This window comes from Hydra vulgaris, chromosome 02 (genome assembly GCF_038396675.1).
Source record: "Hydra vulgaris chromosome 02, alternate assembly HydraT2T_AEP".
In the NCBI taxonomy this organism is placed as follows: Eukaryota; Metazoa; Cnidaria; class Hydrozoa; order Anthoathecata; family Hydridae; genus Hydra; species Hydra vulgaris.
The window spans coordinates 13,605,001-13,621,822 of NC_088921.1; the positions used below are offsets into that span (position 1 = coordinate 13,605,001).

At 27.2% G+C, this 16,822-nt stretch overlaps 1 protein-coding gene across 2 annotated transcripts in view; it reads right to left on the bottom strand.

Annotated features, from left to right (window-relative positions):
- Positions 1–14,545, bottom strand: part of LOC101236611 (glutamate--cysteine ligase regulatory subunit) — a 27,269-nt gene extending 12,724 nt beyond the window's left edge. The window contains exons 1-5 of one of the 2 annotated variants that reach the window (XM_065790168.1): positions 14,411–14,545; positions 3,819–4,001; positions 3,672–3,734; positions 2,766–2,835; positions 2,477–2,533 (exon numbers count right to left, since the gene is read on the bottom strand). In XM_065790168.1, the coding sequence (XP_065646240.1) occupies positions 2,477–2,533; positions 2,766–2,835; positions 3,672–3,734; positions 3,819–3,980 (352 nt within the window). In that variant the 5' untranslated portion in view covers positions 3,981–4,001; positions 14,411–14,545. Of the gene's footprint in view, positions 1–2,476; positions 2,534–2,765; positions 2,836–3,671; positions 3,735–3,818; positions 4,083–14,410 lie in introns of those variants that run through there. The other variant, XM_065790169.1, reaches the window with a different exon arrangement.
- Positions 14,546–16,822: the final 2,277 nt, after the last annotated feature.

Here is a 16,822-nt window from a genome sequence, read left to right on the forward strand (position 1 = left end):
ATGTAGTAGCACTTCCTAGTAGCAGCAGGCTAAAAGATAATCGATGCAGCAGCACTACCTTGATAGCTAAAAGATAGTTGATGCAGCAACACTCCACACATGTTTTACAGTAAAAAAGCAACACTCTTTTCATGTTTTCAAAAAAACTATTATCAAAAAAACTTTCTAATCATCATTATTGCGGTTTTTTAAAAAACGATTAAACTAAATGCACTTCTGCATTAATTGTTTCAACTTTTACATGACATAATGTCTCTTAAATGTTAAAACAAAGCATTGAAAGAGACCTGCTGTAAGGAAATTCAGCAGAAACATTGTCATATGTAAGCATTATTTTAGGAAAAAAAGGTTCTCAATTTCTGAATTTGGGCGACGCCCAAATGTCATAAAAATGCCATATATGTTCAACACTGTCGAAAACGATCTAGAATAGCCCCTGACATATACAAATATTATTTTTATATAAGAGTTTTTTCATGCGAAAAAAGTTTTGATAGGAAATCATGATTGTTTTAATTGAACATCATGCATGTTTTAATTGAACGACGTGTTTGTTTTAAATGAAGATCATAGTTGTTTTAATATCATATTTGTTTTAAATGGATGGAAAGTCTAATATATATATATATATATATATATATATATATATATATATATATATATATATATATATATATATATATAAATATATATATATATATATATATATATATATATATATATATATATATATATATATAGATCTATAGTTTGTTGTCTTTTGGAAGAGCAGAAGGAAAAAAGAACACATACGTCACTTTTAATTACTTTTGACTTTCGTCCAACATTTGCGTGTTGGACGAAAGTAAAAACCATTAATTTAATTATAAATAAATCATTTTTAAAAAAAACCACAAAAACGCAAATTTAATTGACCAGAATGTTTTAAAAACATTCTGAATATTTTTAACAATATAAACAATGTTTTTATTTTTTATTTTTTTTAATAAAATGTTTTTATTTTTAATTTTTTTATTAAAATGTTTTTATTTTTATTTTTTTTTACTGTAAATCGTGCGCAGAGTGTTGCTACATCGACTATCTTATAGCCTGACTCGCAAGGGAGTGCTGCTACATCGACTGACAAATAGCCTGACTCGCAAGGGAGTGCTGCTACATTGACTGATAAATAGCCTGACTCGCAAGGGAGTACTGCTACATCTACTATCTTTTAGCCTGACCCGCAAGGGAGTGTTGCTACATCGACTGAGGATTTGGTTGGGGCAGGCAGTCTCTCAATTAATAAAAAAAAATGATTCCGGTCTTGCATTTTAATTTTTACTTTTTGTCAACAAAATATGGAAAAAACTTTCGGACAACATCTACGGGTTGTATATATATACATATATATATATATATATATATATATATATATATATATATATATATATATATATATATATATATATATATATATATATATATATATATATATATATATACATATATATATACATATATAAATATATATATATACATATATATATATACATATATATATATATATATATACATATATAAATATATATATATATAAATATATATATATATATATATATATATATATTAGTAGAAAATCACTTAACTAAATTTTTCCATTTGACACTGTGTTTCATCAACAAAGATTCATCAGAAATGGATTTCTGATAAATCTTTGTTGATGAAACACAGTGTCAAATGGAAAAATTTAGTTAAGTGATTTTCTACTAATATATAATTGCTCTGTTCTTTTAAGAACATTGAGCACTCTATTGTGTAGAATACTTTTTAAAGTTGTTTAAATATATATATATATATACATATATATATATATATATATATATATATATATATATATATATATATATATATATATATATATATATATATATATATATATATATATATAGATCAGGCTTTTCATCCATTTAAAACAAATATGATATAAAAACAACTATGATCTTCATTTAGAACAACCACGGCAACCAAAAAAGAGTATGATTATATATATATATATATATATATATATATATATATATATATATATATATATATATATATATATATATATATTCATACTCTTTCTTGGTTGTTTTTTTTTTACCATAAAATGTAAAACTTATGTTGTTTTTTTTAAAAAAATTAATTTAACTGACCAGAAAAAATTTAAAAACTTTAAAAAGTTTTTTTTTAAATCGCATCTATCTTTGCATGTATACTTATTTGTCAATCAAAGTAGTATCACGTGTTTACCTATTTGTCAGTCAATATAGCAGCACTCTTCATATGTTCTACCTAATACTCAGTTGATGTATGTAAATAGGAAAAAAATCAAAATCAAAACATTTAAAATGTTTTAAAAAAACATTCCAGTCTATTAATTTGCATTTTTGTGGTTTTTTAAAAAAATATTTTTTTTTTTTCAAATGCCATTTTAATTACTAACTTAAACACTTACTTGTATTTACAGCACTTTCAATAAAATCTGTTTTGAACTTATGAAGAAGAATTTTTACTATAATAAAAGTTATATTAAAAAAAACTTATTTGACGAAATTGGAGTAAAAAAGAGATTAAAATAAAACATATCATAATTAAAAGAATTTTTAATAAAATTTGTTTTGTATAACAATTATGTTAATTACTATTTTAATTTTTTTTACAAATGCATGTGTTATTAAAATTATTTCCAGCTATAATTGAATTATTGTTAGTAACCAATAAATAAACTTAAATTCATATTTAACCTGTTATCGTGACAAGTGGTCTTTCTTCATCATTATTGTAATAATCATCAAGAGCTTCACAACACTTTTCCTAATTGTAAATAAAAAACTTTTCTAGCTGGTTACACAAAGGCTGGTTACAAAAGAGATTTTCTCTATGCAATAATAACTATAGAAAAAATAATAATGGAACACAAGGACAAATAATTAAAACTATGATAACCCTGTTGTCATTGCAAAAGCTGTTTATTAAATTAATTAATCATCTTTATTTTAAATTTTTTAATTGAACTTTTTTATATCTAATGATGTTGATATTTATTGATGATTAACTCTTTTCTTTGGCGTAGCACTTAAGTAAACAAATTTTTTAAGTACACTTAAAATAAAAGTTTTAATAAACTTTTAGATGTAGAAGAATCCCAGAAATACATTTTTTTTTTTACAAAATCGCTTAGTTATTATTTTTTAATGCTTCAAATATGAAAATCAGAGATGGTGACCCACAACCCTTTGGTTAAAATATAATGGTTTGACCCTATTGCAATTATTAATAATATCTTTATTTATTAGTGCTTCATTTTCCTTTCTTTTCTTTTTTTTTTTTTTTGTTTTTTTAGGTGTCACTCTATTGACTAGTTTTTAACTATTTGAGTGACACCTAACCTTATTTATGTGAGTTTATAAAACATTATTGTAAATTACAACTTTTATGGTTAAATAAATGGTTAACTAAATGGACTAAAAAATTAACTTCAAAATGCAAACCTTGAAGCAAGTTAAGCATTGCAACAGACAATTCAATTAACAGTTAATCTGGTCTCTTAAATTCTAAATCTACTTTTGTAAAATCTGATTGTTAACCTGCCAAAATTTTAATTCTGAATTAAACAGAGTAGTTAAAAATATTTATTAAATCAAATTCACCTCATTATCATTGGAGGAATTTGCATTCCATTTTAATAATGTGGTCTGCAAACTTTGAAAAAGCTGAAAAAAAATTATTTATTTTAACTATCACTTTAATTTTGTATGATTTATCTTAAAAGTTAATTTACAGATCATAAATCTAACCTCATTAGCAGGTACTTGAGCTTTTCGTGATTTTAGATTATGCCAGTTTGCAACATTACCAGTGTGTATTATCAAATTTATAGGTGATTTAAGTACAGAGATATCATGTGGTCCATTTCCTTTATCAATTAAAATTTTATGCAATGATATATCTTCTGGCATGTTTAAAATTGCATCAACAGGCTGTTGTTTATACAATGCAACATTATACAATGCAAAACATATAATAATATAGTAATAAATTACTAAAGTAAAAAACAGTAATAAAAATAGTAATTCAATTTAATATAACATTTATATAACAAATAATGTTATAAGTATTATAATAGTAATGAAATGTTTATGTACTAATTAATAAAAAAAATGTATTATAACATATTATGTATCATATAAAAATGTATTATAACATATGTTAGTGTACTAATTACTAAAACTAAAATAAATTAAAATTGTCCAAATTATACGTGAAATTGTTAACGAAAAAACATTTTTCAATCAATTGTTGTGACATCACTTGTCGCAAACAAGTGATGTCACAACAATTGATTGTCTATAAACACTTTTAAATATAAGCACACTTTTTTTATTATACACTTTAGTTAAAGCTCCATCCAAATTGAAAGAAAAAAACTTAAATTACTTTATGCTAATTTGAGGACTTTATTAAAATGGATAACAACTCAATATTTTGGCTGAGTAAGTAAAAAGATATTTAAAATATATTAGCCTTCAGGTACTGTGTAGGGCAAGGAAGGGCAGGTGTAGGGCTGGGAAGAGAAGTGTTTAAAGATTAAAGCATGGGTAAAAAACTTCTAGACAACTATCTCCTTAAAGTTACATCTAATGAATATTAAAGTGAATCAGATAAACCGTTTTATCTGATTCATTTTTAAAGCAATAAATCTCCAAAACATATATTTTTTTTTAACGCGCCTACAAAACTTTATTTCACATGGTTTAATGAAATCTTTTTAATTATTTCAGATTTGTTTTATGTTTATTTATTTTAATTTAATGATTTTTACTATTGCAATAAGATATTTAAACACATATCATAAGTTTTACCAGGAAAGCTTCTAAATTGGTCATTAACTATAATAGCATAATATGTTGTTATGGTTTGTTAAACTTAAATTAAATTAGGTTATACAAACTTCAGCAGTTAACTGTTAATCAAAGAGAAAATCTTCTTTTTGAAAGAAGCTAATTGTTGCATTCTGTAGAATAATATAAAAATTACTAATCTTTACATCTGTATTTTATGCAAAACATGTTTATGCAAACATTAAACATTCTTTCCATTTTATGGTTTAGAATTGCATCTTTTTTAGTTTCTAACTTACCGTCATGTTTTTTTAATTAACATTTCGTATCGAAAAAACATTCACTAAGCGGTATTTACATTTTGGTAATAAATTTTTCACGAGCCTCTATTTGCGTTGCACAACCTTAGTGTAAAACCATGAATTGTGTAGAATTGGGTGTAGCAATTTGAAATTAGAATTACCTGAGTCGTTGTCTGTTAATAACCTTAATTTTAAAAATAATAAACTTATCAAAAAAAAATTTTGCACACAACTTTAATGCGTCCAAATAAATATAAATTTTTTTCTTTTAAATTATGAGCCTTTTCTTCAAAAACAATCATTGTTTTTTTCAACTTAAGTTTTGAAAAAAAAATTACTTATATTAGGACCTGTCAAAAGTGTTGGATACTAAACGAACTCATATAAATCCAAGAATATTTCGTTACATTTCTGTTATAACAATAAAGTGTAAAGAACTATTATAACAGGAAAGTAACAAAATATTCTTAAGAGACATGAATGGCGTTCTAATATTATTAATAAAGCGCCATTCATGTCTCAGGAATAATTTTTTGTTTCCTTTTTTTTTTTTTTTTGTTCATTATACCCTAGTATAGAATGTGTAGTGCTGGAATACAAAAACTTACACATTAAAATAATGTTGACTGTCGGTCATAGTCGACCTACTTGACGGAGAGCGTTTCAGTATCGTGACTTTTTCCGTATGACAAGTACTGCATATAAACATACTCGGTGTAGTTAAGGTGATTTACAAATTATTCGAATTCTTGTATTTGGAATTATCATGATTTTATCAGCGCATTACAAACAAGAGCTTTAGGTATTATAATTTGTTTTGCATCAGGTTTTTTTAATATTTAAAGAAACTTTTCATAAAACATAATTCATAAAACCTTTTTACTACCCCTAATAGTGAATCTATAGAACACCATTTTGTTGCCTTTAGAATACTTTTGCTCATAGGCGTTAAGATTCGTTAACTTAATTGACATTTTTTAAAAAGTGGCTTAACCCACTATAGTTGTCAAAATACATTATTTCTATCAATTTTCACAAAAGATACTAGAATTTCGACCAAGAAAGAGCTTATAATTTAGAAAAATTCCCAAATAACAATGATCGGTAAAATATGATGTTCATTTCACCTAAAAAACGTATTTATTTAAAGACTTATTCAAATTTGGACAAACGATTGTGATTTTAAGATTTTAAAAAAAGTCTCTAGCAGCTCAGTACACAGTGGTTTGAAATAATCAAAAAGTGGCATTAATTCAAGATTTGTGAAAATCCGACATAAAAACTTCTGGTTATGCAAGATTGTAGCAAAATATTTTCATGTTCTGAAAGAATTTTTTCTTTTTAGACCACTTGGCGCTTTCCCGCAGATGCTCAAAGTTGCCGTTTTTTAAAGAACAACTATTAAGTAAAAAAACAATAATTTCGAACTTTTATTTTATTTATTAATCCGCACCTGTGAATTTCCATCCCAGTGGGCACAGGACCTAAATAAGACGTCTTTTGAACGTTCAAAAGACGTCCGAAACGTTCAATAGACGTTTAAAAGACGTCTTTTTCACGTCCTGTGCCCACGGGGATATATTATATATCAATGGGAAAAACATTAAACAGGCTTTCAGAGTTTATTGTTATATATTTTATAAAACTACATTTCATGCCGTAAAAATGCACAGAAAGATAACTTATTAGACGAGGTAATAGTACCACTTTTATTAAATTCTGTATGTTTCTGTAAAAATCTGAATACGTATGGAAAAACTTCGACCCTTCTTCTTTTAATCCAATATAGGTTTTGATGCCGTCCGGACCCGCCTAAGAACAGCTATTTTCAATTTCAAAATGTTTCTTTTTAAGTTGATTTTTTTCTTCTTTTTTTTTTTACATAAAACATGACAGTCATTTTTATTCAGTGCTGAATATGACGCTCCAAATTTTTTTTTTTAATATATTCCTTAACATACACAAAAAGAAATTATTAGATTAAAAATATAATCAAAAATATTGATTATTTTAAAAAAACACAAAAGAAGTTTTCCCCAAATAAGGGGACTTGCGGAATAAGAAAAGACATGCAAAATAGAAGCACTGATATCATTTAATAATAATAGTTTTGAATTATTTTAATTAAAAGAAAATTTCGAAGTTATAGCTGAGTATTTATTATCGGATAAACTGCTCTCAGCTTCTATATTAACGCAAAATTAATTCTACCATAATTTGAGCTCCATGAGCTAACACTTTATGAACACAAGTAGGAATTTTATACCGTGAATATTTCTCATGGATAATTAAAATTGTTTGTAGACAATAATTTTTAAATTTGATTGGATCAATGAGAATTTGACAAGACAAACATATTAATATTATTCTTAAATGCATAATAAGATTTATATCTATATCTAAAACTTCTGTTAACAATATTTGGTCAGAAAAAGCTCGCCGTACAGTATTGCCATTATTAGATAACCCAGCGCCACCTGGATGGGGTTTGTCAACGTGTAAATTTAATGTTTTTCTAAAATCTTTTTTGTATGAGAATTTTTCGAGCTTTTATATGAAGGAGATATTCCATGAAACGGATCCAGCAATGAAGTAGACTAATTCCAAATAGTAAAAATTCTTACTCACTTTTAAATAATTTGTTTGTGTAGTTTTTAATGTGATCCATTTTAGTAGGTGTTGCTTTGCAAAGCGAACACAATTGATAAGAAGGTGTTTCAGTAATTTCCGCTAAAACTTTTTCATCGATGGCTGTTAAAAATAAAGAACTTTTGATATTAGGAACTTTTCCATTTGGTAGACATATTGTAATATCAGAAAGTTTCTTTATTGGTCGTTCAACAGAAAAATTTCTTTTGAGAATAAGATCTTTACTTTCTTTAGTATATTTTAAGATCATTGATCTGCAAAATCTAACATAATTAGGAGTTGGGTTTGCCCAAAACACATCCCAGTCGTATGTTTGAAGTCTTAAGGGTACAATGGTGACAGAAAAAAGCAAATCGTCTGATAAACTTTCAAATTACTCATTGAACTTTTGATTGAATTAGGAAAACTACTGGCTCGATCAAATCCCTAATTTACAACAAAAATCAATTCAATTGAGTCCTTTTCTTTAGTAATTTTAGATATTTAGAATTAAGATTTTTATTTAGAATTTTTATTTTTAATTTTATTTAAAATTTTAGATATTTAGAATTTATTTAGAATTTTCTTTAGTAATTTTAGATATAAATTGCGCCTTTTGCGATTCTACTATTCTTTGAACAGTATGTATTAGAAGATTTTGTAATGGCGCATTTGCCTCCTTGTCAGAGATGTGCATATTATTTGGTGTACGTTTTTTTTAGATTCAAGAATATCGCTGTAAAGCGGATAAATATCTGCTCCTCACTCTTAACTTTCCAATCCTACCGCCATGTACTGAGATTTAGTAAAACCATAGTTTAATAGAAAAGCAAGTCCCTCTTTTGGAGACATTTTTTATTTCTTTGCCATTGTTTTATTGATATCATATGCAAGTTGCTGATCTTGTAGAATGCACATGATAATTTTATCTAAGTTCTTATTACCTATTTATTTGGCTGTGTAACTTGCTGTTTCGAATATATACTTTGCATTATATTCAGCTTTTTCAGACAGATTAGAAATTGCTATTCTTTTAGCTCGTTTTCCTTTGTCTTTAAAAGGCAATGCATGCCGTCTTTCTTTAATTCTGGCGTCTCTAATACGTTTAAGAGTTTCCAGATGACTTCTTTAAATTCAAATTTAAATTCATGTTCTAACCAGGAAATTGACTTTCTATGAAATTTATACTTGGAGTATTGAATATCCTTCATTTTTTGTTTGTACGTGGTTTGTAATGTTAATAAATTTTATTATAATTCTTTTTCCTGAGCACCTTCAATTTTCATAACATTCTTTTCTTTAAAAATTTTAAACATTCTGACATTTTAATAACATCACCTGTCACAAAAGACATAAAATCTTTATTCTTTAACTTCATTTAAGACAATTTGTACTTTATTATTTGTTTACACAATTTTAAATCGACAAAAAGATTTTTTGTAAATTCTTTCAACTTGCGAAAGCTTTTGAGGTTATAATTATTCAAAGGAAGTATTTTGAGGTTATATCAATGGTAGGTCTTAAAGTTACCTCAAATATATCTTTTTATGACAATATTATGCAATTTGATTGAAAATGATTGATGCAAAAAAAAATCAATTTAAGTAGAAAAATTTTTAAATTGAAAATAGTTGTTCTTAGGCAGGTCCGGACGGCATCAAAACCTATATTGGATTAAAAGAAGAAGGGTCAAAGTTTATCCATACGTATTCAGATTTTTACAGAAACTTACAAAGTTTAATAAAAGTCACATTCAAGTATGGTACTATTTCCTTGTCTAAAATGTTATTTTTCTCTGCATTTTTACGACATGAAATGTAGTTTTATAAAATATTTAACAATAAACTCTGAAAGACTGTTTAATGTTTTTCCGATTAATATATAATATGTGGAAGTTCACAGGTGCGGTTTAAGAAATAAAATAAAAGTTCAAAATTATTGTTTTTTCACTAAATAATTGTTCTTTAAAAAATAGCAACTTTGAGCATCTGCGGGATGTGGTCAAGTAGTCAAAAAAAAAAAATTCTTTCAGAACATGAAAATATGACTAATTTGCTACAATCTTGCATAACCAGAACTTTGTTTGATGTGTAATACCTAGAGTGGTATTTATACCGGATTTTCGAAAGTCTTGAATTAATGCCACTTTTTGATTATTTCAAACCACTGTGCATTAGAAAAAACTTCAGTGTAATAAGAAGAACTAAATTTTCGAGAGTCTTTTTTATCTCGAAGAAAGGAAATATTTTCAATGCACACGCGACCTTGTTTGACAAAACTTAAACGATTGCAATTGCTATGGTATTCAGGCCACAGTCCAGGGTCATTGCTTAATGGCTGTTGAACAATTTAACATACACAAAAAGAAATTATTAAAATTTACTTAATCATTTGTTAGAATATTTACTTAAGGTGGTTCACCACTAAAAAAAACTAAATTTTTATCAAAAGTTGGTTTTTGAGATTACTTTTGTTTTAAAATAATTCAACATAGCTGTAAACGTTTCTGGAGTCTGTTTTGATACAACTTGAGTATTTTTTAAGATATTTCACTTTATTTAGACCTTATCAGACAACTTTCCATAGCAACGGCCCCTAGCAACACAAACTTATGTTTATAATTGCCCTCTCTCATTGCCTTGATTTAAGTTTTTTTGTCAAATTTGGTAAGTTACGCATTAGTTTAGTAGGCCAGCATGGTTTGACAAAAGTTTAGAATATAACAGTGTATGGAAGTTGCTATTTTTGTATGATTCATCAGATACTATCTTCTTATAATTTATTGTTGTAATTGAAAATCTTTATATATTTTTTTATTATTTAGTACAACTTATCAGTTTTATATTATATATTTTAAAATATTAGAATATTATATATAATGGGAAGCAACAAAAAAAAAAGTTTAAAAAGAAAACGAGCATTTCATGGCAACCAGTGGACCAAAACACCAACCCTAAAAGAAGACGAAAGTGTTGAGCGTGTTTCAGTTAGTGCCAGCAAAGTTTCTTTAATAAAAGCTGATAATTTTAGTAATTCAGAAAATTATAACATTATAATAAACTTCTCTATTTTAAAAAAAGTTATTGATAGTATTGGGAGTTGCCCAGAATGTAAGAGTTGCATTATTTTTACAGATGACAACAATAGACGAAGTGGGTTTTCTCACATGTTGAATTTTAAATGTACCAAGTGTAACTTTCATTATTGCACATATACATCTAATGATGTTAAAAAATCTGTGCCTAAACAAGGAAGAAATTATTTTGATATCAACCTTAGAATGGTTATTGCTTTTCGTGAGATTGGGAAAGGACACCAAGCCTTAGTGGACTTTTCCCGAATCGCAAACACTTCATGTATGAATAACAATGCATTTAACAAAGTCAACAGCACTATTCAAAATGCATATAAGCTATCAGCAGAACAATCCACAAAGGCAGCAGCAATAAAAGTTAAACATAAAGTTAAAGATGAGCACATTGGTTCAGGAAAAAAACTGATCAGGGTTTCTTCAGATGGCTCATGGCAAAAACGCGGACATGTTTCGCTAAATGGTGTGGTGACCACTATTTCAGAAGGGAGATGTATTGACTTTGAAGTCTTTTGCAAGTATTGTAGGGGATGTAGAATGTGGAAAAGAAAGCAAAATAGTCCAGGTTATGCTGAATGGAAGGCTAATCATGTTTGCTCTTTAAATCACACTGCCTCGTCAGGGGCAATGGAAAGTGCTGGCGTGGTAAAGATATTTAATCGTTCAGTAGAAAAAAATGATTTAATTTATAAATATTATTTGGGAGATGGGGATTCCTCTGCATTTAATGATGTTCTTAACAGTAATCCATATGGAAAGTATCAAATCAAACCAGAAAAGTTAGAATGTGTTGGTCACATACAAAAGCGCATTGGTACAAGACTACGTAACCGAAGAAAAGATCGACATCATGGTAATCGGTTAACTGGAAAAGGAAAATTGACAGAATGCACAATTAATAGAATACAAAATTATTTTGGCATGGCTATTAGACAGGCTGCAGCTAATAATTCCTTAAGTGAAAATGAAAAGGTATACCAAATGAAAAAAAACATTCGCGCTGTTCTTTACCATTGTACTAATTTTCCTGATCAATTTCATCGCCACGTGTTATGTCCAGTGGGTCCTAATAGCTGGTGTAAATGGAAGAAAGAAAACTATTCAGGTCACAGCATTTACATACCTAAAGTTAATTTGCCAGTATGGATATATCATATCATTAAGAAAGAGTTTGAAGAATTGAGTGATGACAACCTTTTGAAAAAATGCACTCATGGTCAAACACAAAATTCTAATGAGGGTCTTAATAGTATTATATGGTCAAGATGCCCAAAAAATATTTTTATTCACAAAGCTTCATTTGAGTTGGGAGTGAACTCAGCTGTATTGTATTTTAATGAGGGTACTGCTGGTGTTCAGAGAGTAATGAGTCACCTTAACCTTGAAAATGGTGCAAAATCCACTGTGTCCTCATTTTGTAGGGATCAAAAACGCGTTACCAGTATGAATAAAAAAGACTCTTTTGAAAAAAAAAGTAGAAGGATACATTTAAAAGCCATTAATAAGGGTTGGCAAGATAAAGAACAACAACTGGAAACTTTTGAACCATACTTATCTGGAAGTTTTTGATATTTTTTTTAGTTATAAATTGTTTATTGTTGTTTTTCTGCATTCACTTTTTTGTGCAATTTTTAATTTTTGAAATGTCATAACTTTTGAATGACTTGAGTTTTTTCCTTCAAATTTTTAGAACATGTTCTGCATATAATGATGAAGGGCCTGAACCACAATATATGCTAAAAACATAGTAGTTAATGAATTATTTACTTTTTACTATTTTATTTCATTAGCCAACCCTGCAAAGTTTGATGTTTTTGCCAAAAAAATCAAAAATTTCAACTTTTATTAAAAATATAGCAGTGATTTTGGTTCAGGCCCTTCATTTTATGTGCATTAAACTGTTTGCCAAATATGAAGCTCTAATTTCTAATTGTTTCCTAATTATCGTTTTTCAAAATTTTGTTCAAAATTGACTGATTTTGCAACCTTTTTGACATATTTTCGTAATTTTAGGAATAAATTGTTGTAAAATGATACTTATATTGTTTTTTATTTTCTTATGTTATGCTCTTATACACTTTTTAATTTGAAATTATGAAATTTGGAGATTTTTTTTTTTTTAGTGGTGAACCACCTTAATCATTTGTTAGAATATCACTTTCAGACAACTGTTTTTCATCTGTTTTTTTATATTCTACATCAGTAATAGTAATTCCAGTGGATACACCTCCTTCATTAGCAACAACTTGAGTGAACATTATGTTATGCTCACTTTCTAGAGATTGAGTGATAACATTGCTGTTTACTGGATCCAAAGATACGCCTGGAATTTTTCATTAGTAAAACTATTAGTATCACAGGAAATTTTAAAATACTTGTTTAGAGCACCTGTCTGTTTATTAAGGAATACTGGTTGTTTTAATTTTTTTTTTCTTTTCAGAGCACCAGACTCATACTTTCGAATCCCGAAACCGGGCATTCCACCCACTATTTGAACTTTCTCTCACGATTTTATTTACAAGTTAACTATAATTATTCCCGTATTTTGTAAAACTCCAATAAAATACAATAAACTGCTATTATTGGAAATCCAGCGTAAGTTTAAAACTTAGAAATATTAATATCGCATATAAAAATTTGACACTTTGAAATTATTAAATAAAGAATAGTTTTATTATTTATTCTCCGACAAAAACAATTGGTCACTCAAAATTATGGGGCCCCGGTGCGTGGCAACCTTTGCACCCCCCTACGGACCGACTCTGGGTATTTATAATTAAGTCTAATAAACCCAAAATAGGTCTTAATTTTTTCGCGCTGTTCATTTTGTTTCAGATAACTAAATATCTTTAAAGGATTTTCAAACAATGAGAAATTCTTATGTAAATCTCCAATGCATCCCTTTGCATTGGAAGGTAAAAGCCAGTTAACTGTTCCAAAACAGAAAATATATAACTAAAACTCTGACATTGAGCTGTGTCGGAGTTATAGTTATATGTCGGTATAAATTAATATTTTTTGTTGTTTTCCATTAATTTTCTCCCACAAACTGCCATCAAACCATATATTGCACATACGCATTGCAAAATTTTAATGGTACAATTTATTTTTAATAATAAAACTGTATAATTTTTGCAATGCGTAGTCTAGTTTTGTTCATTAACAGAAAACTGTTTTTGGTAATTGACTTCTCCATAACTATTCACGTAAAGCTGATGTGTAATACCTAGTGTAGTATTTGAAACAATTAAAAACATCTGCTTCTTTTATTTTTACAATATTTTTTATATTTATTTTAGAACTAAGAAAGTCAATAAAATTTTGATTCATAACAATGTAAAGAGCCATTATACTTATAGATAAAAGAATGGTTACAAGTTTTCTTTTCAAACCATTTTTTTTTTTTGGAATTATGCTTAGTTAAACATAAAAAAAATTATTTAAAAATTTTACTCAAACTCATTTTAAATTTTCTTTAAATTTTCGTCTCCCAATAATCTAGATTATTGGAAAATTTAAACTCTTACCCAGGCTCCCTGTCTAGCAAGAGTTCAGACTTTCTTTTTGATGTTGTTGGTGGTGTCTTGTGAAATTTTTGTTGATTCATACCATGAATATTTGTCTTTGTTCTTAGATTAGTTAACATTGTTAGTATAAACAGGGTAAAAGAGAAGTAAAAAAAAACAATCATTAAAGTTTTCTTAAAACCATTACGGACCAAGTAAGCTAAAATACTAAAATCATAAAATATAAAAGTAAGTAAAGTAAAATATTATTTAATAAAATTAAAAAGTTTATTATAGTTTCAATTAATTATTCAATAAAACCTTTGCAAATTTTTTTCGATCTTGCTGATAAAAAAAAATATTTCTTGAATATAGTGATTTAAAATTAATGATGATTGGTAAAATTTGCTATTTTCGGTTGAAAGTTAAAAACAGTAACAGCAAATGTTAATTTAGTAAATCTGGCTTTTATTAATTAAACATTTCTCAATTGACCAATGAACCTCTATATTTTCTTTCCTATAATTTTGAAGGAATTATTATAAAATCTTTTCTTATATAAAATATGCTTCAAAAAAACCTTTCTCTCTCAAAAAAAAAGCGGTGGACAAAAAAAAATTTGATAAAAAATTTAAATTTGATAATCTTTTTGTGTTACTAATAAGCATAAAATAGTTGTTAATTTGAAAACCTCTCTTTTAATTTAATAAAATCAAGTATTATCTTTCAAATGAGCTATTGCAACACTATTTTGCACGTAAGTTGTGTCAAATAAAAAGATTTCAAATGACGGCGTGTTTGAAGTACTTTTTTCATTTGAAATTTCACTTATATAGACGAATACTTTTTCGGCCTAAGTTAGTCCAGTAATTTGAGACTTGAAATACATTGTTCAATGTGGATATAATCAATATAAATTTGGTTTATAATCCGCGGATGTCCTGATTTTTACTAATTAAATGATGTATCCCATTTTATGTAACGAAAACATTGTATGTAGTTTCTTCTAATTGGTTATACAATAATTGGGTTTCAGTGAGATTATATTTGTAAATGTAATTCAAATTTTTATTATGTTAAAACATGAAAAAAATTGATAATTGTTCATATATAATACAAAAAAACATGACGTTGGCTAATCCTAATATTTTGAATGCAGCTATAAATGGCATGAACTTAACTGTAAATGGCATGCACTTAACTGTAAATGGCATGAACTTAACTGTAAATGGCATGAACTTAACTGTAAATGGCATGAACTTAACTGTAAATGGCATGAACTTAACTGTAAATGGCATGAACTTAACTGCAAATAATAACTTCTGATGATAAAGTCAAATTTCATGAAGCATCTTTGACAAAGGTGGCATATAAGAGCAAAAGCTCTAAATTTTGTTTCAAAGAGAATAACAAGCAATGGCTACAGCATAATCCGATATTGGTTTAATTTGTAATTGATAATAAGAATGTTCTTCTAACTGCTTCCATTGAAAAAGATAACTCTGCTTATCTAACTGTAGTATTTAGCAGTCCTCAGGTTAATTTTGATACTTCAAGTAGTAAAACAAATAAAAGTAGATTACAGCCATTACTTGCATCTTTTTCATCTTCAAAACTATTTTCTGAAATTTGCATCAGGTTGTAGATTGCGCCAATATTGTTTACAATTATCAGAATACATAATTTAGGGTATGAAAAATAATTTTAAATCAAAATTTACATATTATTATATATCGGGTGGACACGGAAAAATCCGGTCAACTTTAAATTAAGACATCTCTAAAACCACAAATGCGTTATTTTCAATTTTTTTATATAAATGTCTTTACGTCAATTAGAGTTTAAACTTAATTTTAAGGGGCTTGATGTGCTGTTTGATGAGCTGTTTGGCAAGAGTTTGAACTTTTATAGTTGGTTGATGCCATCATTTCACAGATTTTTTCTTTTTTTCACCTTAATCGATGCATTAATCCTTTCTTTTTTTGGAAGTCCTATATATTTTTTGTTGCTCCACCTAACTTACAAAAAACTCCTTTAACTATTGCCCAAAAATATTCAACCTTGCGCTCTTCATGACAATTTGGAGAATTCGCATCTTAGGAACAATTTTCACATTATTATCTTACTATTATAAAAATACTGTAGTGTATTTTTAAAATAGTGAGAAGCAGCTTCTCTTAGGTGTAATTTTCTCATGAAATGCTTTATTTCCAGCATTTTTAACTACTTTTTTAATATAAGAACGTGAAATCTTGAATTTTTGCTAGATCTTGCTGTGACTCATTCGGATTTCTTGCTATTGAACTGAGAATCGGCTTTACTTTTTTGGATTTATATAAAGTTTTCTTTCTTCCACTTCGAGGTTTTCTTTCGAAGCTTTGAGAAGACTTTAATTTATTTATAATATCTATGACGGTATATTTTGGGACATTT